At 54.2% G+C, this 22,097-nt stretch overlaps 1 protein-coding gene across 29 annotated transcripts in view; it reads left to right on the top strand.

Annotated features, from left to right (window-relative positions):
• The window catches only part of ELN (elastin), a 32,365-nt gene extending 20,360 nt beyond the window's left edge, over positions 1-12,005 (top strand). For 14 of the 29 annotated variants that reach the window (XM_067013341.1, XM_067013328.1, XM_067013336.1 and 11 more), the window contains 18 exons: positions 642-695; positions 1,282-1,395; positions 1,611-1,649; positions 2,051-2,137; positions 2,989-3,045; positions 4,019-4,096; positions 4,181-4,240; positions 4,792-4,923; positions 5,602-5,640; positions 6,879-6,950; positions 7,036-7,095; positions 7,399-7,482; positions 8,016-8,054; positions 8,257-8,310; positions 8,691-8,735; positions 9,121-9,150; positions 9,796-9,846; positions 10,980-12,005. In XM_067013341.1, coding sequence (XP_066869442.1) covers positions 642-695; positions 1,282-1,395; positions 1,611-1,649; positions 2,051-2,137; positions 2,989-3,045; positions 4,019-4,096; positions 4,181-4,240; positions 4,792-4,923; positions 5,602-5,640; positions 6,879-6,950; positions 7,036-7,095; positions 7,399-7,482; positions 8,016-8,054; positions 8,257-8,310; positions 8,691-8,735; positions 9,121-9,150; positions 9,796-9,846; positions 10,980-11,023 — 1,139 coding nt within the window. In that variant the 3' untranslated portion in view covers positions 11,024-12,005. Of the gene's footprint in view, positions 1-641; positions 696-1,281; positions 1,396-1,610; positions 1,650-2,050; positions 2,138-2,988; positions 3,046-4,018; positions 4,097-4,180; positions 4,241-4,791; positions 4,924-5,601; positions 5,641-6,878; positions 6,951-7,035; positions 7,096-7,398; positions 7,483-7,806; positions 8,055-8,256; positions 8,311-8,690; positions 8,736-9,120; positions 9,151-9,795; positions 9,847-10,979 lie in introns of all 29 variants that reach the window. The other 15 variants (XM_067013344.1, XM_067013334.1, XM_067013342.1 and 12 more) reach the window with 3 other exon arrangements.
• The last annotated feature ends 10,092 nt before the right edge of the window (positions 12,006-22,097 follow it).

The raw sequence follows: 22,097 nt of genomic DNA, 5'->3' as shown, positions 1-22,097 counted from the left end.
ATGGTGAGATAAATGGGTAAATGAAAAGAGAGCTGAATAGGCAGGTGGGGGACAAGATAAGTGGTTAGAAGAATGGATGGATGGATGCATGGATGGATGGATGGATGGATAAGCACGTGGGTAGATGAATGGGTGTGTAGAAGAAAAACACAAAATGGATGGGGAACTTCCCTGGCAGTCCAGTGGTTAAGACTCTGCGCTCCCAATGCAGGGGGTGAGGGTTTGATCCCTGGTCGGGGAACAAAGATCCCACGTGCTGCGGGGCGCCACGAGAAAAAGAAAATCAAAATGGTTGGTTGTTTAGATATTTAGGTGAATGGACAGAGAGACAGATGGATGGATAAATGCGTGTGTGGATGGACAGAGAGATAAGTGGTTTGAGTGGGTAGGTTGAGGTCCAAAGATAGACAAATGGACAGCCATACGGGAAAGTCAGCAGATGGATGAATGGGTGGCTGGATAGACCGATGGACAGATGGCCTGATGGAGATGCGTGTGGGTAAATGGATGCACACCTCTGTGTTGGCTCAACAGATAGAAAGGAGATGGATTGAAAGACAGACGGGTGGACAGAGGGGTATATATAGCACATCTCTGCTCCATTCTCTCCTGAGCATTTGTGTTTCCCTTGGTCTCTCCAGGGGCTGTGTCACCAGCTGCAGCTGCTAAAGCAGCAGCCAAAGCAGCCAAATTCGGTGAGTCCTGGGCTGCTAGCTCCGCCCCACCCTATTCTGGCCTTTACTTGCCAGAACTAAAGGACCGTCATCTTCTAGTCCCCGTTGTACGGCCCAGAGAAGGGGAGTGACTTGCCCAGGGTCACACAGCAAGTCACTGGCAGAGCTGGGACTTGGCCCTGTTGGGCCCCAGGACTATGTCTCCCCCAGTTGTCTCCCACCATGAGGCCAAGGGACTGGGTGATAGGAGAGTCCCAGTACGGCGTTCCCAGTGGAGACAGTGTCCCTGACCCTCCCTGCTCTGGCCAGGACCCTCTCAGAGGAGCCCAAGCCTGGCTGGGGACAGGGGACCTGTGCACAGTTTTTCCATCTTCAACAAAGAGGCCCTTCCCCAAGCGCTCAGAGAAGAGAGGGGCTGGAGACACACTGGGGGGGGTGTCAGTAGGGAGGAAGTTGGTGGGGGCCCCAGGTATCCAATGGTTTCCTGCCCTTCATGGACCAGACTTGGGGGAAGCTCGCATCCTCTCCTCCAGTCCAGCGTCCCCCAGAGCCCTTCCCAGCCTCTCTCACTGAGGTCATTTTCCACTTGGTTCTCTTCTCTCTGCAGGGGCCAGAGGCGGAGTGGGAGTTGGGGGTATTCCCACTTACGGCGGCGTTGGTGCTGGGGGCTTTCCTGGCTACGGTGTTGGAGTCGGAGGTGTTCCTGGGGCTGGCATTTCCCGTGAGCCTTAGTTCCACGCAGGGGAAACAGGGAAGGGGCGGGGGCTTGGGGGTGGGGGGTGGGGGAGGGTAGACTGGGCTTCCCGGAGCTCAGGGAGGAGTTGGGGGAGAGCGCAGGGAGGGTCTCCAGTGCCTTTGGGACAGGAGCGCTGTCATCACAGCCTGGCTGTGAGCCAGCAAGGTTTCTGAGTCTCTTTCTTTCTCGGCTCCTCACAGCTGCAGCCCAGGCAGCCGCCGCCAAGGCAGCCAAGATCGGTAAGTGCCCCAACCCTGCCTGTCCTCACGCCCAGGGCCACGCCCTCCCCTCCTCCCCACCGCAGCCCTGCTCTCCTGCGGGGCCCAGGCTCAAAGCTCAGAACGATTCTCCAACACGAGGGCAGAGCAACCTCACACTAGGGCCTCCGGGGCTGAAATGGCCTGGGTCAAGGTCGGAAGCCCCTGGGCCCATCTTCCAAAGCCACAGTGAAGTTTTCTGCGCTTTTCAATTGCGCACCAGTAAGATCCCTGGTTCCTGGCTTATCACCGCCAGACCAGCGAGTTAAAGGTGCCCGTCCATACACAACCATTATGCCATTATGCAACCCCTACCTCCACCCTCCGCTCCCCCAAGAAGGGGGCACTTCAACGGCAGAGCTGGATGCTCTTCACCACTCCAGGTGCTGCAGGAGCAGGAGCCCTGGGAGGGCTGGTGCCAGGTGCGGTAGGAGAAATACCAGGTGTGCCAGGCGCTGAAGGGGTACCAGGTGAGCTGTGTCCCCAACCCAGACATGGGTTTGGCTTATCTCACGGAAGGGGCCCTGGAGGTAGCCTATGTCAAGTGTACCATTTTACAGATGACAAGACTGAGCCCAGAGACAAGGGTAGAGACAAAGCAATTTCCCTTAGTTTGGAGGAAAGAGCCCCCATGGGATTCCAGATTGCTGAGTGAACCCGGCAAGTCCCCTACTTGCCCCGGGGACGCTCCGGATGTCAGCCCAATAGGCAGTGGAACTCTGCTCTACCAGGGTTGGGGGGCCTCATTCACCCCTCACAGGGCCTTTCTGGTTTCTGATCAGGTGGGAGGGCCTGTGTCAGCCTTTGTTTTCCCAGGCACTCTTTCTCCAAGGGGAGGAGATAGAATTACAATGAGATGAATTTACAGCCTTCCTCTATTGTTTTTTTCCCACCAGAAGATTTCTCTTCTGCATTTCTTCTTCTTTCTGGGAGGAACTTCCCCTTTTGAGTTTCTCCCCAAGAAATGTGGCGCTTCCTCTAATAGTTTTGGATACAGGCGTGATTAGGATTTTTAAAAACTAACATCACCTTCAGCAGAAAGCTCCAGAAATCTTTGAGACTGAGGTTTAGGAGAGACAGCTTCGGGCTGCCCTCCACCATGGGCAGAGCTAGAAGGCCACAGTCTCAGAGCTGCTTCTCAGGGAAGCGACGTGCCAAGGGCGGCCGGTGGGCCATCTGAGAGCGGGCCTGCCTCACGCTGGGTTTCCTGGGTGAGGGGACAGTTCCCTAGAGGTGGTCTCCGAGAAGCCTTTCCACCGTGGAGGGTGGGTAAGAGGGGGAAGGGGTGCTGGGGACCACTCCCCACTCTTCACATCTCCAGGCGCAGGGATCCAGGCAGCTGCAGCCGCCAAAGCAGCCGCCAAAGCAGCCCAGTTTGGTAAGTGAGCCCCCTGCCAGTCCTGTCTTCGACCCTCAGCCTAGAGCACTGCTCTCTTGTGTCCCTGCTTTGGGGTCTGGCAGGCCCCCCTCCTTAGGCTGTCATGTTCTGGGCATGGGCCTTCCTCACAGCTTTTGGCCCATCTGACCACTTTGAGGGGTGTGGATGAAGTTTCTGATTAGGAAGGCAAAGTGAGAACAGGTGCTGGTGAGCCCTCCAGAACACCCCCCCTACCCTCCCCAAAGCCAGTCCAGCTGGGGCCTTGCCCTGCTTCTGGTACAAATGCTGGGCTCCTCTGGGCTGCCACCTGCCCCAAGGGACAGCCGTGTTCTTGCTCCCTGACAAGGTTCTCCATGTCTGCTTCATCTGAGGGCCACGCTGGCAGCCCCAGTTTCCCATACCTTCCTGAATGTGGCATAGTAAAATAGTTCACTTTAGAGCCAGAGAAATCTTAACTCCAGGTCTGCTGACCACCAAACTCACACATGACAAACAACTCTTTTTTGTAAAACTATCATTTGCTGAGGTAATCATTACCCCAGCCTTATGACATTGGTACTCTTATGCCCATTTCACAGATGTGGAAACCGAGGCTCCAAGAGCCTAAGAGACTTGCCCATAGTCACACAGCTAAATGGTGGCCGAGCTGAGCTTGGAAGCCAGTCCTGCCTGTCTTGCAGAGCTCCTTTTACTACATAACTCTGCCTCCATCACCCTCAGGAGTCTCAAAGGGGCCCTTGTAACTCCAAAGTTTAAGATCTCCTGATCTGCCCAGATCTCGTACTAGGGATGAAGAAGCTGAGGCCCATCAAGGGAAAGTAACTTGTCCAAGGTCACACAGCTAATCTGTGACCGGCTAAGGACCCAGGGCTCCTGACCTCCAGCCCGCTGCTCTTTCCATTAGCTTCTGCCCTCCTTGATCAGTACTTGGTTAAGTACTGTTAAGTACTTAACCAAGTACTCTGTCTTCCAGGGTTAGTCCCAGGTGTTGGCGTGGGTCCCGGTGTCGGTCTGGGTCCCGGTGTTGGCATCGGCCCCAGTGGTGTCATAGGTAAGCAGTGTGAGCAAGTGGGTCTGAGGGGCCTCTGAATGTTCCATGGGCGCCGTCCTTGAACCCCCCTCTCTCTTCTCCCAGGAGCAGGGACCCCAGCTGCAGCCAAATCCGCTGCTAAGGCGGCAGCCAAAGCCCAGCTCCGTGAGTGCCCTGCCTGCCTTCTCTCCTCGCCCCACAAGCCCAGGCCTGGCCCAGCATGACCCAAGCCTAAACTGGACCCCAGGACATGCCATATCTCAGGCCCGCCCGGCAGCCTCGTGAGGCCCTCAAGGCATCAGACAGAGGGATTGGAAGTGCAGATTTGGCCTGAGGGCGACCCGGGTTCGAGTCCTGAGCCACCCGCTAGCTGAGTGACCTCTGAGTTTCCTGTCGTCCCGTGTGGGTACCGATGGCACCTGTCACAGAGGCTTGTTAGGAGAATCAAAGGAGTTCATCCGAAAGGGAGAAACAGGAGGTTAGGCTGAAAAGGACAGCGGTGTCCAGAGTGTGTGTTCCTGAATGCCAGCCTGGGGAAGGGCCGGACTTGGTGGTCAACGAGAGCTTTAGGAAGACCATTCTGGTGGCAGCGTAGAGGGCAGATTAAGGGGGTCTGGGCCCCTTCCTTGGGGCCTGACTCAGCTCCCTGAGCCGGACACCCCCAAAAGGGCCTGTTCCCCGCCTGCTGCCGCCACCTCACTCCCCATCTTCCCAAGGGGCTGCCGCCGGGCTTCCTGCCGCCGTTCCCGGATTTGGAGCCGGTGTTGGAGTGCCCGGACTTGGAGTTGGTGCCGGTGTTCCTGGACTTGGAGCTGGTGTTGGTGTTCCTGGATTTGGGGCAGGTGCAGGTGAGGGGACTTCTAGGGGCTGAACAGCAACACCCCTGACCTCAGAGGAGGGAGACCTCTCCTCCCAGCACGCCCCCTCCGCTCAGAGGTGTGCAATACATTCCCCATTAGGTTCTCCTGAGCAATTAGAGACAATTGGGGTAACAGACGCGGGCAGGCCAGGCGAAGGGTCCTCTTCAGGAAGATTTCAGAGTTTCTGTCTCCTCAGTGGAAGGGTGCCAGGGCTCCAAACTGAGAAGCCCACCACCCAAGGAAGGAGGCTGGAGGTCCCTGGGGTCAGTGGTGTGGGTGGGCTAGCCTGGCCCCCCTTCGGCAGTGTGCTGTGGCAAGGGGGCCACTAGGAACTCTAGCTCTTCATCTACTAGTTACTGAGCCTGCTCTATGTCCAGCCTCAGGCAGACCACGCCGGGCCTAGAGGAGACGGGAGGGGACAGATGGGAGGAGGAGGCACAGTTCAGCCCTCAAGCACCCCCAGACTAGACTGGTAGAGGCACAGTTAGACACTGAAGCTCTGTACTTGGCTGGCTGAGCTTCTGGCTGCAGAGCCACAGCTTCAGGGCTTCGAGAGAAGCAAAGAAGGCTGAGGAAGTCAAGGAGGGCTCCCTGGAGGAAGCAGAATCCCCAGGCACAGAGCTCAGCTGCTGATCACCCCACTTTTCCTTTTGCCCTTTTCCTCAGTACCTGGAGCCCTGGCCGCAGCTAAAGCTGCCAAGTATGGTGAGTGCACCCCACACACCATCCCCGACAGCACCTGGTCACCCAGCTCCCCTCCCCGTGGGCCAGGGCCCAATGCCTGGAGCCTACAGCACAGGGCTGGGATGGTCAGGATGGAAAAAGGCAGTTTCTAGGAAGCATTAATGATGGTTCAGCAGACTCTGGCTCCTGCCCACGAAATGCCTAGCGTGCCTCCAGCCCCAGGACAACCAAAACCGCCCTTCACATTTCCAGCCCCCCCTGGGGGCAGTTTCACTTTGGGGAAGACCATGGTCCCTAAGACCCCTCAGGCCCTGACAGTTTCACGGGGCCCAAGGCCAGGGAGGGGCCAAGGCTGCTGTCCCAGCAAAGCCAGGACTCCTCATCTGGGCCCCAGCCTCCCAGTCAGCATGACTTGCACCCACCACGAGCCACGAGGATGTGGCAGACCTGCCCTCCCCCCACACCTGGCACTCGGGCAGCCCCGCCTGGCCAGATCCACACTGTCTATGTCCCCCTGCATTCCCGGCCTCCTGGGATCTGGGCCGGGGCCTCCGCCAGGGAACTGCCAACCAGGCCTGGCTGGTCCACGTGGGGCCAGTTTCCACCTTGGAAAATCCCAGCTTCCTCAGCCCCCGCCCATGGCGGGCCTGAGGACCCACAGGCCCCTCTCCCGTTCCTCGCTGGCGGCTCTGCTGGCCTGAGTTCGGCAGCCATTGCCAGGGAAACAGAACAGCTAAGGTCTCTGGCTCCGAAGTCGTTTCCTGCCCATGAAACCTTGAACACATCGCTTAACCACTGCTGTGCCTCAATTTTCTCATCTGCGAAATGGGGCTAATGGTACCTACCTTTCCTGCTGCCCGGGGCAGTCTGCTAAGTGTGACACACGGCCCGTGAGTGTCCCCCTAAAGCGTTAGCCGTAACTCCTGCTACTGCTCCTGGCAGCTCTGTACTGGACAGCGGCTCACACTCAGAGGTCCTTTCACTCTTCCACAGCCACCACTGTGACCACCAGGTCCCAGCACCAGCCCGGGAGGAAGGAGCGGAGACAGGCAGGCTGAGGCTCAAGGGATGTGCCCTTGCCCGATGGGTCAGGGCAGAACCGGACCTCAGACCCGGGTGTCTGGTTACGGACTTCTGTGCAATACTCCTTCCACTAGGTCACATGGCCTCAGCCACCTGTCTACTTGCCTAGTAGCCCTGGGGCCGGGAGACGCCGTCCTTCAAAAGGGGAGGATCGACTTTTTGTCCTCTCTCCACAGGAGCAGCAGGGCCCGGGGCCCTTGGAGAGGTTGGAGATCTTGGCGGAGCCGGTGTCCCAGGTGGTGTGGCAGGTGAGTTGAAACCCCAGGACAGGCTGGGCATTGCGGGAGACTGACCCACGGAGAGTCCCTCCCTGAGCCCCCTCTGTGGCCCCAGGAGCCGGACCTGATGCTGTGGCTGCCGCCGCCAAAGCTGCTGCCAAAGCCGCCCAATTTGGTGAGCACAGGCTTGAGGCGGGGGCTGCCCTGCCAGGCTTCTAGGATTTGACGGGAAGGGAGGGGTTCTGACCACGCGCCCCGGAGCGCATATTCCCTGCCCTGTCCCCGAGGCCCTCAGGGACATCGTCTCCCGCACCTCCTGGCCCCACTAGCCCTCCAAGGCCCTGGGGGCTCAGGCTCCGCCTGGGTCCTGGGATGACCTCCCCACCCCACCCCCACCCCCACCCTCCTCCCGCACCCCACCGCGCGGACAGACCAGCTGCTCTCACTTGCGGGGATTAATGCACAGCTCTCTCCTCAGGGCTGGGGGGAGTCGGTGGGCTCGGAGTCGGAGGACTGGGAGTTGGAGGGCTTGGAGCTGTCCCAGGGGTTGGGGGCCTTGGAGGTAAGGGGGACTCTGGAATCAGTGAGTGCATGGCCTCCCCCTTCTCTGGGCTCCTGCGGCATTTGGAGGGGCCTAAGCAGGCTTAGCGAGGGCTGCCCCTTGCGGTTGGGTGTCCCAGCCCTCTCCCTCTCTTTCAATTCACCCAACCACCTCAAGTGGGAGTTCACTAGGATAGTGATGCTTATGCCCATTTTCCAGAGAAGAAAAGCAAAGCTTGGAGGGAAATGACTTCCCCAAAGTCTCTGCCATCATGGTGGACCTTATGTTAACATTTCTCTCTCTCCCGGGTCATCATTGTGTCTCCCTACCTGGCCTGGCCTGAAGTCTCTTACCCCGTGTACTCCACAAGACTGGCCACACAGTAGGAGCTTAATAAAGACTTCTGGAAAGATGGACGGATTGAAGGTGGGGTGGAGGGATGGTGGAAGGGTGAGTCGGTAGGCAGACGGCAGATCGGTGAGCAGGTCAGGATGGGGACATGACCTGGGGAGGGAGGAAACATTCCTGAGCCCTCATGCGCCCCATCTCCCCAGGTGTGTCCCCAGCTGCAGCTGCTAAAGCAGCCAAATATGGTGAGTTGCTCCGGAAGCCCAGGCCTGCAGGCTGCATATACTCCACCCCCACTGCCCTGTCCCCGCCCCGGCACAGGCCTCAGTCCTGCTCACAGTACCCCTGAAGGCCCATCCGGGAGATCCCTGACCCCAGACCCCAGAGGGGATGCTCAGGGCCCCTTAAACTGTGGCTCGTCCTGACCCCCATCTGCCCTCTTCTCAGGTGCCGCTGGCCTTGGAGGTTTCCTAGGCATCACCAGGCCATTCCCGATTGGAGGTAGGGACCACCTCTGCTGTGAAATCCTCAGCTCGGCCCGGCCCTGGAGGAGGCCTGGCTGCCCAGCGGCTGGGACTCTGAAGCTGCATCTGGCACAGGGACACAGAGAGAGGGTGGAGGGGACAGTCCAGGAAAGGAGGCATCCTGGCCAGAGGGGCAGGCCTCAGGGTCAGGTGGACACATGTGCCTCAGGCGCCAGGCCAACGAGCTGAGGCTACAGAGCCGCATCCCAGGATGCCAGGAGGGGACCAGCTTCGTTAAGAAAGCTGCTTTGGCAGTGGGGAGGGGCCGGTGTGAGGAGGTGGTCCTCGTCGGAGAGGCGATAGGGGGCAAGGCTGGGGTGGGCCCTGCCCCCCACCAACCCCAAACCCCTCCTGCAGGTGTCGCAGCAAGGCCTGGCTTCGGACTGTCTCCTATTTTCCCAGGTATGATCAGGCTCCCCCGCCCTGGGCCCCATCCCTCCTCCTTCCCTGGTTCATCTCCTGCTCAGAAGGGCTGAGCCAGGACCCGAAGGGTACCCCACGCCCTCAGATTGCACAGAGTTGGGTTTCCCCTTCTCCTCTCCCTCCCGTGCCAGGCCAGGGAGCATCAGCTCTTCCAACACACCACGTTCATACGAGGCAAACTGAGGCTCAGAGAGTGCCAGGGACACGCTCAAGGTCACACAGTCACTGGTAGAGGCAGGGCCAAGGGCTTCCAACACCCAAGTCCAGAACTTGGCCCCTCTCAGACGAGGCCCAGGCTGCCCGGGAGGGCTTGGGGGGCACCCCAGAGGTGGGAACACTCACGACCCCTCTCCTTGCCTTGTAGGTGGCGGAGCCGGCGGCCTGGGAGTTGGTGGTGAGTCTATCATAAGAACAAGGGGCCCCATTTCAAGCAGGGCCCTGAGCTCCTTCGCAGGATGGGGGTCGATCCTGCTGAGGGAGCAGCTAGTGCAGCCACGGCCCTGGGCTGGCCCTCTGGAGTGGGGACCCGAGGGAGCCCCACGGGGAATCACAGAAGCTGAAGTCAGCCCTGGGATGTGGGGATATGGGGACCCCGATTCCTGGGGCTCCCATCCCGGCACTCGACTGGGCACCAGGGGTGAGACAGGGACCGGGGTTAGCCCGGGTCTTAGGGTCTAACCAGAGAGGTTGACAAGGTCCCATAGAGAAGGAAAGAAACCGTAGGGGAAGAACAAGACCTGTTCAAGCAGGTGGTCAGGGAGCCTGGAGCCTATCAGGGGGGGTAAGTCTGCCCCCGGGGAGCGTGGCCGGGGTCTGACTCTGGTGGGAGAAGGCGCCACAGAGCTGCTCAGTCCTCCACAGGCAGCAGGCCATCTGCAAGGAGCGAGGTTGGACAGGAGGGTTGGGCCGGGGTCAGAGAGGCCTTTGGAGAACCTGCTGCTGCAAGACGGAGGCGCGTGGAGGGGTGGGGGAAGGGGGCGGTGTCTGGGAGAGGCAGGAAGGCCTGGCCTCCTCCCCAATCCCGGCCTTCCCTCCACAGGCAAACCTCCCAAGCTCTACGGAGGGGCCCTGGGAGCCCTGGGATATCAAGGTGAGTAGAGACTCAGCCCCTGGAAGTGGGGGGGGGGTGTGAGGGGGTGGGTGTCGGGCAGAGGCGGAGTGATGGGGCCCATCAGCCCGGGAGAGAGGGCAGCACGTCAAACGAGGCCTGGCAGGGAGTGGGGAGGCTGGGGCAGAGCTGGACACCTTACCCACCTCTTCTTCTACCTGCGACACAGACATGCAGAGTTGAGAGTGGGCCCAGGACCCTCCAGGCTCATCCAGGCCAGGCCTGGCAGCCCCTCCCTCCCTGGTACCCACACCCGAAGGGATGAGGAGGAGCAAGGGGCTGGGAGGGGCAGAGGAGGAGAGAGAGGATGGAGGCGACAACAAAGGGAGCCCCGGAGTCAGGGGATCCGAGGGGTGGACCCGGCCCGGTGGGCAGAGGCGGCCCAGAGCCATATCCCCGCTCCAAGATGCACATGTGCCTCTGGCAGTGTGTGTGGGGGGGTCTGATCACCACCCCCGAGGCATCTCCCAACGATGCCCAAAAGAGACCCGGAGAAGCCCCAGCTCCGCCCCTGTGCCCAGCGCAGGCTGCGGATCCCCTCCCCCCTCCACCTGCTTCCCACTGAGCAGATGAGACAGCCCAGGCCAGGGCAGGGGGAGGCAGAGACAGGAGGAGCCTGACCTCGTCCAGGGCGCCCAGCTCTCAGTCCGGCACCAGCTGGTGCCTGTGGCCCTGTCACACAAGCTTTCTTTTTGTTGGCTTTCTTTCCCAACAAACACCCTGGATGAGCTTCACAGAGAGAGAGAGAAAGATGGTGCTCGCTGCCACCAGGTGGCAGTAATGAGCCACATCGAGCTCCCCCAGGGGGTAGGCGCTACCCCAGGCCCTACTACCAGACTTTGGTGCCTTGAAGATATGAAATAAGGTTAACCAATCAGACCCTCCGCCCGAGAGGGCAGGAGTCCTGCTACCACCCACCTGCCCAGTGGGAGTTTGTACAGCGGAAGAGCTCAGAGAGTGGCCTGGGGTCGTGTCCAGGCTTCCCGTGGCTTCTTGGAGCCTCTGTTCCCCGCTGTGATGATGTGGGTGTTAAGAACAGCTTGGAGTTGCGGGGAGTGGGCAAGGGCTTGAGAAGCAACCAAGACTGACCCTTGCGTGTGCCTCCCCGCACCCAGGTGGGGCCTGCCTGGGGAAATCCTGTGGCCGGAAGAGAAAGTGAGCTTCCCAGGACCCCCGACTCACGACCTCATCAACGTTGGTGCTACTGCTTGGTGGAGAATGTAAACCCTTTGTGACCCCCCCCATCCCATGCCCCCTCCTAAGTTCCCACCCCAGGAGGGAACAGGGCAGGCAGGGTGGCCTTGGAAATCCACAGGGCAAGGAAACAAGAGAGTGGTGGCTAAGTGGGCTCCTGGAAGCCCCCTCCTTCAGAGGCAAGGGGTGGGTGGGCTTGGCCCCTGCCCCCACCCCCTTCCCACCCAGGAGCTCTCCCTCCACACCCTCCATCTCCAAGGGAACTTGGTGCTAGTACTGGTGCTCTCATTCTTCCTGCGGGGAGGGAGGAGGGAGAGGCAGCCCCTTAGGGAACCCCTTCCCTGGGGCTCCTCTGAAGATGGTGCAGACACTTCCTGGGCAGTCTCACCTCCCCCTGCCTACTAGGACCCACCTCTGGCTGCGGTCCAGTTGGTACCCAAGCATCGAAACCCTCAAGCTGGTTCGGTCACACCATCTCTGGGCCCCCTTGGCCCCCTCTCCCCTACCAATCGCTATTCCCCATGTCTGGGGCACCTTCAGTTCGGAAGATTCCCCCCATTGGGAATAGCCCTCTTGCTCTTGTGGAATTCATCCACCCATATGCCCATCCGTCCATCCGTCCTGGTCCCCCCATTTGGCTGCCCGGCACCGCTAGCTGGCTGGGTGCCCCTACCATCAACTCGATTAACCTGTCATGGCAGCCTGTGCCCTGCCTCTGCCCCACCACACACACCCCTACGTAGGGGCCCCGAGCCCAGGTTGTGAGGGGCTGTCCCGACTGGGACAGAAGGAATCTCCCCCACAAACTGGGTCTCCCCCCACGCAGTACTGTATCCCCGGTCCCCCCACTGGAGCCACTGTACTTCAGAGCATTTCCCCCCCTGCCCCGCCCATCTCTTTGTGTCTCGCTGTGATAGATCAATAAATATTTTATTTTTTGTCCTGGATGTTTGGGGATTACTTTTGATTGTTGATGTTCTCCTTTGGTTTTATTTTTGTGGTTTATGGGAAAAAAAAAAAAACTTAAAAAAAATTTTTTTTTTCTGATCTGGGGAGCTACATCCCCAGAAGATTCATTTTAATCACTTTGGTATAACTCTGGGTGAAACACACATTTTTTTTTTAATAAGAAAAGAGAATTAACAGCTTCAGAAAAGACTAATAAATGAAAACCTTTTAAAGGAAACTATGTCTTGGCCTCCTTTGTCTTCCCTCATCTGCCTTCAGCTCCTGGTCCGGGTAGGGAACAGGGCTCAGAAATGGGTTAGGAAACAAGAGTGACCCTTCTGTCCAGACCAAACCCTTGGCCTTGGTGAACAGCCTTGCGGAGAGGAAAGAAATGGCCCGACCTAAGAAAAACAGAGGGATGTTTCCCTCTAAACATCCCCTTTAAGGAAGATTCACTGTCACACATGGCCACTAGGGCCCCACTTTACTTCTTTACGTAACAAAGCAAATGACACTCTGAGGGTGGCAACAGGTGCTCGGTGCTACCCTTGGATGCACCGATTCCCCAGGGTCGCCCCCCTCCCCTCAGGGCTACAAATCCACAGAGCACGGGGATGTGCCCCCCTGGAGCCCACAACTCCCTTCTAGAGCACCCTCTTGGGTACCAGATTCTGGAATTTCCTCCCCAGACCACCAAGTCCACTTCCAGGGCCCACATGTGTGCATCCGTCCCCCTGAGAGCAAACCCCATGGCCCGTGGGCACTCGTGGAGGCCGGAAGGATGGCGAGGGAGCTGTTTGTTGGGAGTGCGGGTGGAGTCTGCCGTGCAGAGGGCAGCAGACGGCAGTACGGGTATCGGTGCACCTGCGCACAAGGACCCTGAGGAAAGAGCAGGGGGGTGGGGCGGTGCTCAGGGACAGCTCCCCAGAGGACAGCAGAGCACAGGAAGCAATCTACCAGGCGGAGAATGGAGCGGAGAGTAGGGAGGGTCAGGCCTTTCAAGCAGGAAGGGCAGGAAGGGGAGCCTTGTGAGTGCCTGGTGGGAGGGAGCAGAGCCGAGGAAAGGCGAAGGATGGATCAGAAGCGGGTAGGGGGTAGGTTAAAGGAGACCACGGGGTGGGGGGCTGCTGTGACAGCCAGTGAGGAGTGAGAGCCTGCCCAAGAGCAGTGGCAAACCGGATTCATTCATTCGTTCGCTTGTTCAGCGGAAAGATCCCTTGCTCCTCCTGGGAAACCCCTCAGCCCCGGGGCAAATTGGGATAGTTGGTCACCCTCCCTTCCAGAGACATCTATTCATCACACGCAAACATATACACATATTAGTTGCATTACTCAGCATCTTGGTGTTATTTTAATCAAAACTATGTTTCAAAGATCATTCCTTATCAGCTGTATACTCATTTAACAAATACTTACGGAGTTGCCGACCACGCACTAGGTACTGTTTTAGAAGCTGAATATACAGTAGTAAACAAAATGGGCAAAAATCCCTTTCCTCATGGAGTGAACATACCAGTAACTATATCTGTTGTATTTATTTAATCAATTTGCTATTATGACCAATGCTGTCCTGGACATTTGTGTGTACGTATCTTTCCTACATGTCAGTGTGAGTTGGTCTATAGCAGCACTTGTCCACAGAACTTTCTGTGATGACGGAAACGTTCTCTATCTGCTGTGTCCAATGTGTACCCACTAGCTACGTGGGCTCTTGAGCTCTAAAAATATGACTAGTGAGACTGAGGAATTGAATTTTTAATTTAAATTTGTAAATGTAAATAGCCACAGTATTGGATGATGCAGGTCTATGGGAGAAAGTCCTGAAAATAGAAAAGATAAATCAAAAACCAAACCAAAACAAAAGATCCCTTGCTCAACCCTCTGCAGCTTTCCAGCCTCTGAAGGTTGGCCAGCCCCAGGATTCAGCCCTGGCGCCTCCCTGCTTCTATTTCTCATAATTCATGCCTTTAAATACCACGTATGCGTTGGCAGTTCCCAAACTGACACCCCCAACGCGGACCCCTCCCCTGAACTCTGGACTTGCACGTTCAAGGCCAGTTCTTAACATCTCCACCTGGAAGTCTCATAATCCTGCGTAGCATGGGTCCGCCCACCCCCACCAAAACCTGCTCTCCCCCACGACCTTCCCCATCTCAGTAAACAGCAGCTCCAGTGGCTCAGGACAGCAGATTTGGAGCCCTCTTCTCTTCTCACTGCCCACACCAGATTCACCAACAAATCCCGGGACACTGCCTTCAGAAGATAACAAGAGTTCAACCACTCCTCCCAACGCCAGGCGCTGGTCCACCAGCAGCTCTTGCCCGGGTGACTGACACAGCTTCCAGACTCGGCTCCCTGATTCTGCCCTGGCTCCCCTTCAGCCTTCTCTCCACACCGCAGCCAAAACAATCCTTTGAAAACCTAAGTCAGCTCAGGTCACACATCTGCTCAAAATCCTGCTCTGGCTCCCGTCTCATTCGGGGCCCAAGCCAGAGGCCTTTCAATGGCCGAGGAGCCCCTACCTGAGTTGGCCCAGCTCTTCTGACCAGCTGTTTGACCAGCATCCTGCTTCTCGGTCCCCTGCTAGGCCATGTGCTTACACTGCCCTCTTCCCTTCCCTGCACGCAGCAAGCCACCCCTCTGCAGCCTCCACATCTGCTGTCTCTCCTGCCCAGAAAGCTCTTCCCTCCCGTATCAGCATGCTTGGCACCCTCACCTCTTTCAGGTCTTGATTCAGATGTCACCTTCTCAGAAAGTCCTTCCCTGACCCCCTTTCTAAAACTGCAAACTATAGGGACTTCCCTGGCGGTCCAGTGGTTAGGATTCCGAGCTTTCACTGCAAAGGATGCGGGTTCAATCCCTGGTCAGGGAATTAGGATCTTGCAAGCCGTGTGGTGCGGCCAAAAGTAATAAGAATGATTAAATAAAATTGCAAACTCTACCTTCCTCCCCCACTTGGGAGACCAATGACTTGGCCCTGCCTTCTCTTTGTGCAGAGTACCCATCATGTCACCACATAGCACAGTATACTTTGCGCCTTTGTTTATTGTCTGACTCTCCCCACCAGAATGCAACTCCCTAAGGATGGACATTGTTTTGAGATCAAAATAGTTTAAACTCCCTGCTTTCATTAGTTATACACTCTGGTAGAAAGATGGTAATGGCAAGCAAATGTGCTAGGCTGATAATAGCTTCAAAGATATCCAGGTCCTAATCCCTGAAACCTTGTAAATATTACTGTTATTATTATTAGTCTGCTCAGGCTGTCATAGCAAATTGCCACAGGCTGGGTGGCAGAAATTTATTTTCTCACAGTTCTGGAGGCTGGAAGTCCAAGATCAAGGTGTCCACAGGGTTGATTTCTCCTGAGGGCTCTCTCCTAGGCATGTAGGTGGCTGTCTTCTCCCTGTGTCCTCACACGGTGTTTCCTCTGTGCATATGTCTCTTACTCTCCTCTTCTTATAAGGACGCCAGTCATAGTGGATTAGGGCCCGTTCTGATGACCTCGTTCTAACCTAATTGCCTCTTTAAAGATTCTATCTCCAAATACAGTGACATTCTGAAGTGTTGGGGGTCGGGACTTCGACATACAAATTTTAGGGGGGATGCAATTTAGCCCCTAACAGTGACCTCATATGGAGAAAGAGTCTCTGCAGATGTGATTAAGTTAAGGATCTTGAGATGGGGAGATTATCCCGCTGGGCCCTAAATGCTGTCACAAGTATCCTTAAAAGAAGCTGGAAGAATTGTATGCCAACGAATTGAATAACCTAAAGAAACGAATAAATTCCTAAAAACACACAACCTGCCAAGACTGAATTGGGAAAAAATGGAAAATCTGAAGAGACCAATGACAAGAAAGGAGAATGAATCAGTAATCAATCCTCCCAACAAAGAAAAGTCAGGACCAGATGGTTTCCACTGGTGAATTCTACCAAATATTTAAAGAAGAATTGATACCAATTCTCCTGAAACTCTTCCAAAAGACTGAGGAGGAGAAACAGTTCCAAGTTCATTCCAGGAGGCCAGCATTATCCTGATACCAAAGCCAGACAAAGACACTACAAGAAGAGGGCTTCCCTGGTGGTGCAGTGGTTAAGAATCTGCCTGCCAATGCAGGGGACACGGGTTCGAGCCCTGATCCGGGAAGGTCCCACATGCCGCAGAGCACTAAGCCCGTGCGCCACAACTACTGAAGCCCGCGTGCCTAGAGCCTGTGCTCCGTAACAAGAGAAGCCGCCGCAATGAGAAGCCTGTGCACTTGCTCTTTGCAACTAGAGAAAGCCCATGAGCAGCAACAAAGACCCAACGCAGACAAAAATAAAATTAATTAATTAAGGAAAAAAAATCAAGACTACAAAAAGAGAAAACTACAGAGAAGTGACATTAGTAAGATGGCAGAATAGGAGGTCTTCAGTCCATATCCTCCCACAAACAATCCTAAAATTCATGTAGAACCACAAAAGACCCCAAATAACAAAAACAATCTTGAACAGGAAGAATAAAGCTGGAGGCATGACACTGCCTGATTTCAAAATATATTACAAAGCTACAGTAATAAAGAGAGAGAAAGAGAGAGAGGCCAATGAACAGAATAGAGAGCCCAGAAGTAAATCCATGCATTTATGATCAACTGATTTTCAACAAGTGTACCAAAAACACACAGTGGGGTAAGGATAATCTATCTCATCAATAAATGGTGCTGGAAAAAAAAATAAATGGTACTGGAAAAACTGAATATCTAGATGCAGAAGAAGGAAACTGAACCCTTATCTCACACCATAACACAAAAATCGACTCAAAATGGATTAAAGACAAACATAAGACCTGAAACTGTAAAACTACTAGAAGAAAGCATAGGGAAACAGCTTCTTGACATTGGCCTGGGCAATGATTTTTTGCATATGACTCCAGGAGCACAGATGACAAAAGTGCAAATGGACAAGTGGGACAGCCTCAAACTAAAAAGTTTCCACAGAGCAAAGGAAACCATCAACAGAGTGAAGAGACCACCTACGAAATGGGAGAAAATCTTTTCAGACCATACATTTGATACAGGTTAATATCCATGGAACTCAAGAAACTCAACATTTAAAAAAGAAAAAGAACTAATTTTAAAATAAGCAAAGAACTTGAGCAGACATTTCTCAGGAGAACACATATAAAGGGTCAATAGGTATATGAAAAGGTACTCAGCGTCACCAATCACCAGGTCATGCAAATACAAATCAAAGCCACAATGAGATATCACCCCCTACCTGTTTAAATGGCTATTATCAAAAAAAAAAAAAAAAAGATAAGCGTTGGAGAGGATGTGCAGTAAAGGGCACCCTTGTATACTGCTAGTGGGAATGTAAGTTGGAACAAATGTCATGGAAACCAGTGTGGAGGTTCCTCAAAAAAATTAAAATAGAGCTATCATATGATCCAGCAATTCCACTTCTGGTATATAACCGAAGGAAATGAAATCACTCTCTTGAAGAGATGTTTGCACTCTCATGTTTATTGCAGCATTATCCACAATAGCCAAGCTGTGGAAACAGCCTACATATCCAACAGATGGATGAATGAATAAAGAAAATGCGTTATATATCTACGGTGGAATATTATTCAACCTTATAAAGGAAGGAAATCCTAAATAAATAAATAAGTACAGGAAGGAAGGAAGGAAGGAAGGAAGGAAATCCTGCCACATGCTACAAAATGGATGAACCTAGGGGACGTTATGCTAAGTGAAATAAGCCACTCACAGACAAATACTGTGTGATCCCACTTACATGAAGCATCTAAAGTCGTCGAATTCATGGAAACAGGAAGTAGAATGGTGGTCACCAGGGCCTGGGGGAGGGGAAGAAGGGAGTTTGTTTAATGGGTACAGAGCTTCAGATTTGCAAGATGAAAAATTTTGGGACTCTGTAATGACCTATATGGGAAAACAATCTTTTAAAAAAGTGGATAATGAAAAAAAAAAAGAAGTGGATAATGTATATGTATAACTGATTCATTGTGCTGTACACCTGAAACTAACACAACACTGTAAGCCAACTATATTCCATATAAAGAAGGAACGAAAGAAAAGGTTAAAAAAAAAGTTTGGGAGATCTGTTTCACAACAGTGTGAATATACAGTTTACCCTTGAACAACGCTGGTTTGAACTGGGAGAGTTCACTTATATGCAGATATTTTTTCAATAAATATAACGCCTGTATTTTCATTTTACAGGTCTTTAAGTGTGGGAAAAAGTTTGTGTGTGATTAGAGATCACAATATGTAGAATCAAAAGAACAGGGGGTTGAGTCCTGATTCTCTCCAAACGGTTTCTGCTTCCTGGCCTTGGGTGAGTCATTTATCAATTCCTTTGTTTTTGAGGCAGAGATAGCAGCGTTCAGATTTTCCACTGTGTGTGTGTGTGTGTGTGTGTGTGTGTGTGTGTGTGTGTGTGTGTGTGTGTTGAGGGCAGCAGGGGGAGGGGAGTGTGTGTTGGTGCCCCTAACCTCTGAATCGTTCAAAGGTCAACTGTACTTAACACTATTGAAACGTACACTTAAAAATGGTTAAGATGATAAATTTATATTATGTGTTTTGGTGACACAGTTTTAAAAAGAAAAGAAGCCAGAAGGGAGAAGGAACTGATTTCTCCTCTAGAGACTCCGGAAGGAATGCAGCCCTTGTTTTTAGCCCAAAGCCACTGAGTTAGGTCTTCTGGCCTCCAAAACCGTTAGCAAAATTATTTGTGACCACAGCCACAGGAAACGAATACAGTGAATAAATGATTAATTCTAACGTCAGGTGAATCAGTGCTATGAGGATTAAAAGCCAGGGAAGGAGACGGAGAGTGAGAAAGAATGTTAAGTTAGCTGGGATGGTTGGGGACACCTAATCTCAGGTCAAAGGCCCTGTAATGAACACATGCTTGGAAAGTTAGAAGAGCAGAGAGGTGCCCTGTAGTTAACTAGAAAGAGCAAAGGAGAGAAGAAATATGAGCAAAGAAGTAGCCAGGGACTAGGTCCCATAAAGGTTGCAGTAAGGGCTTTGGGTCTGAAAGCAAGGAAATGTCACACTTTGACCCTTCAGAGGCTCTGGAGGGTCACAGGGGTGCATGACTCAGGGGCTGTCATACTGTACACCCAGCTAGACCAGGGAGGAGAGAGGAGTGGAGGGAGAGGTGGTGGAATTCTATATCTGCTTTGTGCAGGGAGCCAATAGGATCTGCCAGTAGGATTTGCTGACGGATCGATCAAGTGCAAAGAAAAGGAATAGGGAGAGAGGAGAGAAGTTGAGGATGCCTTCAAATTTTGGCTGAGCCACTAAAGGACAGGGATGTCATTTACTGAGATGAGAAACACTGGGGGAGGAGCAGATCCAGGCACAAATGAAGAGCTCTGATCCGGATGCATTAAGCTTGAGGTGCCCGTTTGCCATCCAGGTGGAGATGATGCCAAGTAGATATTTGGGTTCTTGCATCCGCAGCTCAAGGAGAGGGCAGGGGAGTCAACGAGCCACGTGTCTGGGTGATGTCACAGAGTGGGCAAGGAGGGGGCAGGCTGCATCTGACAGCAGGGATCCTGTGATGCCAGCTCCCTTTTCCTCCCTAGGCTAGGACAGTTCAGGCTCTGGCCCCTGCCCTGGGTCACAGTCTTGGGCTAATCCAGTGAGTATCCCCACGGAGCCTCTTGTCACCAGCCTATGTTCAGCCAGGTATCAATTTGGCAATTTGGACAAATCCTAATCATTGACCTGGAGTGAGTCTTTCCCAAAGGGCTCTGGACCCATCTAGAAAACCTTTATCACGAACCCCATCAGTAAAATATTTTTGAGCAAATATCACATATATTTGCCACTTGGATGGCAGACAGGCACCTAAAACTTAACACATCCAAGGCAGAGCTCTTAATTTGCACCCAAATTAATATTTGTTCCCCAACACACACATAGACACATTCACTTATAAATTACATACATAATTGACTATATAAATAATAAAAAATGTTCATCACATAACAATGCAAAAGCAGAGTTTAATAAGAATGTTCGAAAGATGAAATGAACAACAGTTGAATGCTTTTATTTATTAAAAGTACAAAATTGCTTTTTTGCTTTCAGTTAAAAAAAGACTTAATAACTGGGATGAGCAACGTGACCGAATCTGTCAGATCTGATGAGTCGGTCCTTGGTTTCACCGAGAAACGGGAAACGGGGCTGACAAGGAGCTCCGACAAGAGAGGGAAGTGCCAGCTCTGTCTTTTCGCTCATCTTGCAGTATCAGCATCATCTTCAACCTGCTTTCTTCTCAAGACTCTTTTGCAGCCACAAGTCTACTCTGTAAGGTCTAGCTGTGTTATAAAAGTGGGTGAGAGGGGCTTCCCTTGTGGTGCAGTGGTTGGGACTCCGCCTGCCAATGCAGGGGACACGGGTTCGAGTCGTGGTCCGGGAAGATCCCGCTTGCCGCGGAGCAACGGAGCCCATGCGCCACAACTGCTGAGCCCGCGTGCCACGGCTGCTGAGGCCCGCGCGCCTGGAGCCCGTGCTCCGCAGCGAGAGAGGCCGCCGTGGTGAGGGGCCTGCATGCCGCGCGAGGAGTGGCCCTCGCTCTCTGCAACTGGAGAGGGCCCGCACGCAGCAACGACGACCCGGTGCAGCCAAAAATATATATATAAATGAAAAAAAAAAAATTTTAAATAAATAAATTAAAAAAAACCACAACTGGGTGAGATCCTCTACCTAACCAGGCACAGGCCCACGGCCCCTCTAGGTCCACTCAGTATCCCCCTGCACCCTGCACTGGGGTCCTCTCCCAAGCCGCTTCACCCAGGGGTGCTACATGCTGCCACCTCCTGAGGGCCGTGAGTGTCCTCATGGGTTTCCCTTAATGTTGCCCAGTCTGTTGTAGAATCCCCTTTATTAAACTCTCCTCAATAATCCCTGCTGAGTGCCTCTCTGTTTCCTGCCAGGACCCTGCCTGATATATACCCTATAGGAAAGCAGCAAACAAGCAAAAAACGTTGCTGTCCAGCCTCCCAGGACCTCCACACCTCCTTGCGACACTTTACTATAAGTGCTTTAGGGCCATCTGACCAGCAGACAGAAGGAGGGCGACAGCATCAATCTGAATATTAAGAAAGGAGGGAGGGAGGGAGGAAAAGAAAGAAGGAGAGAGGGAGGGAGGAAGGAAGAAAGAAAAATTATATTTTGTTCCCTCTCCCAGGTAATTGTTTTGCACCCAGGGGTGAATGCCCCACCTTGTAGCCCACTGAACCCAAGCCCTGACTAGAGAAAAACCTATACAAACTTGATGGCTGGAGCTGGAGTGTGGGCAGTTCTGTCCCTTGTTCACTGGGTGAACTTAAGCATGTGGCTCAACCTCTCCCCGAATAGGGTCCCAGGCAGTAGGACGACGAAGTGGGCGGTGGGCCTCGCGGAGACAGGATTCTCCACTTGTTGGCAGGGTGCTCCACGCTTCCAGTGCTGGACTGAGCACCTATGGGTTGGGGACCACCCAGCTCCTCTGGCCACTTCCCTCAGCCAAAACCCCATTCAGCCATGCCTCCTCCGGAACGCTGGGCAGGGCGGCGCCAGCTCCAGGTCTCCAGCACTGGGAGGAGCAAATCACCGAGCACGGTCGTCACAGTCTCCCCTGCCTAGCTGGTGAGAGCCTGAGACGTGGGCCATCGCCTTCGCCCCCAAACCCTGCTGGGGCCTGCCCTCCCTGCAGGCCTCAGAAAGGGAGAGGACCTGGCCGGCGCCCCTGCCCAAGGCATCCACTATGGTCCTCAGGTCAGAGTCCATCCACAACGTCTCCTCCGGGTCGGGTCTCGGTTCTTGGCCCCCATCCAGCAGGCTTGGGTCTAGGGGCTCCCCGCAGGGAAACCGAGGCCCCTAATTGGCGCTCCTACAACCCCTAGGTTGCCGCATCAGAGCACGCATTCCACCGAAGCCGCAGCTTTGGGCTTACGCGTCTTGGTCAAGTGGCGCGGAGCAGTGCTGTCACTCCATGAAGAATGAATGAAAGGCGAAGCTGAGCGGGGCGGGGCGCCGCCGAGGGCGCGGGGCGGGGCCGCGCAGGGCAGTTCGACCGCTCGCCCGCGCCCCG

This window comes from Kogia breviceps, chromosome 14 (assembly GCF_026419965.1).
Source record: "Kogia breviceps isolate mKogBre1 chromosome 14, mKogBre1 haplotype 1, whole genome shotgun sequence".
Lineage (NCBI taxonomy): Eukaryota > Metazoa > Chordata > Mammalia > Artiodactyla > Physeteridae > Kogia > Kogia breviceps.
This window is presented reverse-complemented; position numbering and strand designations above follow the sequence as displayed.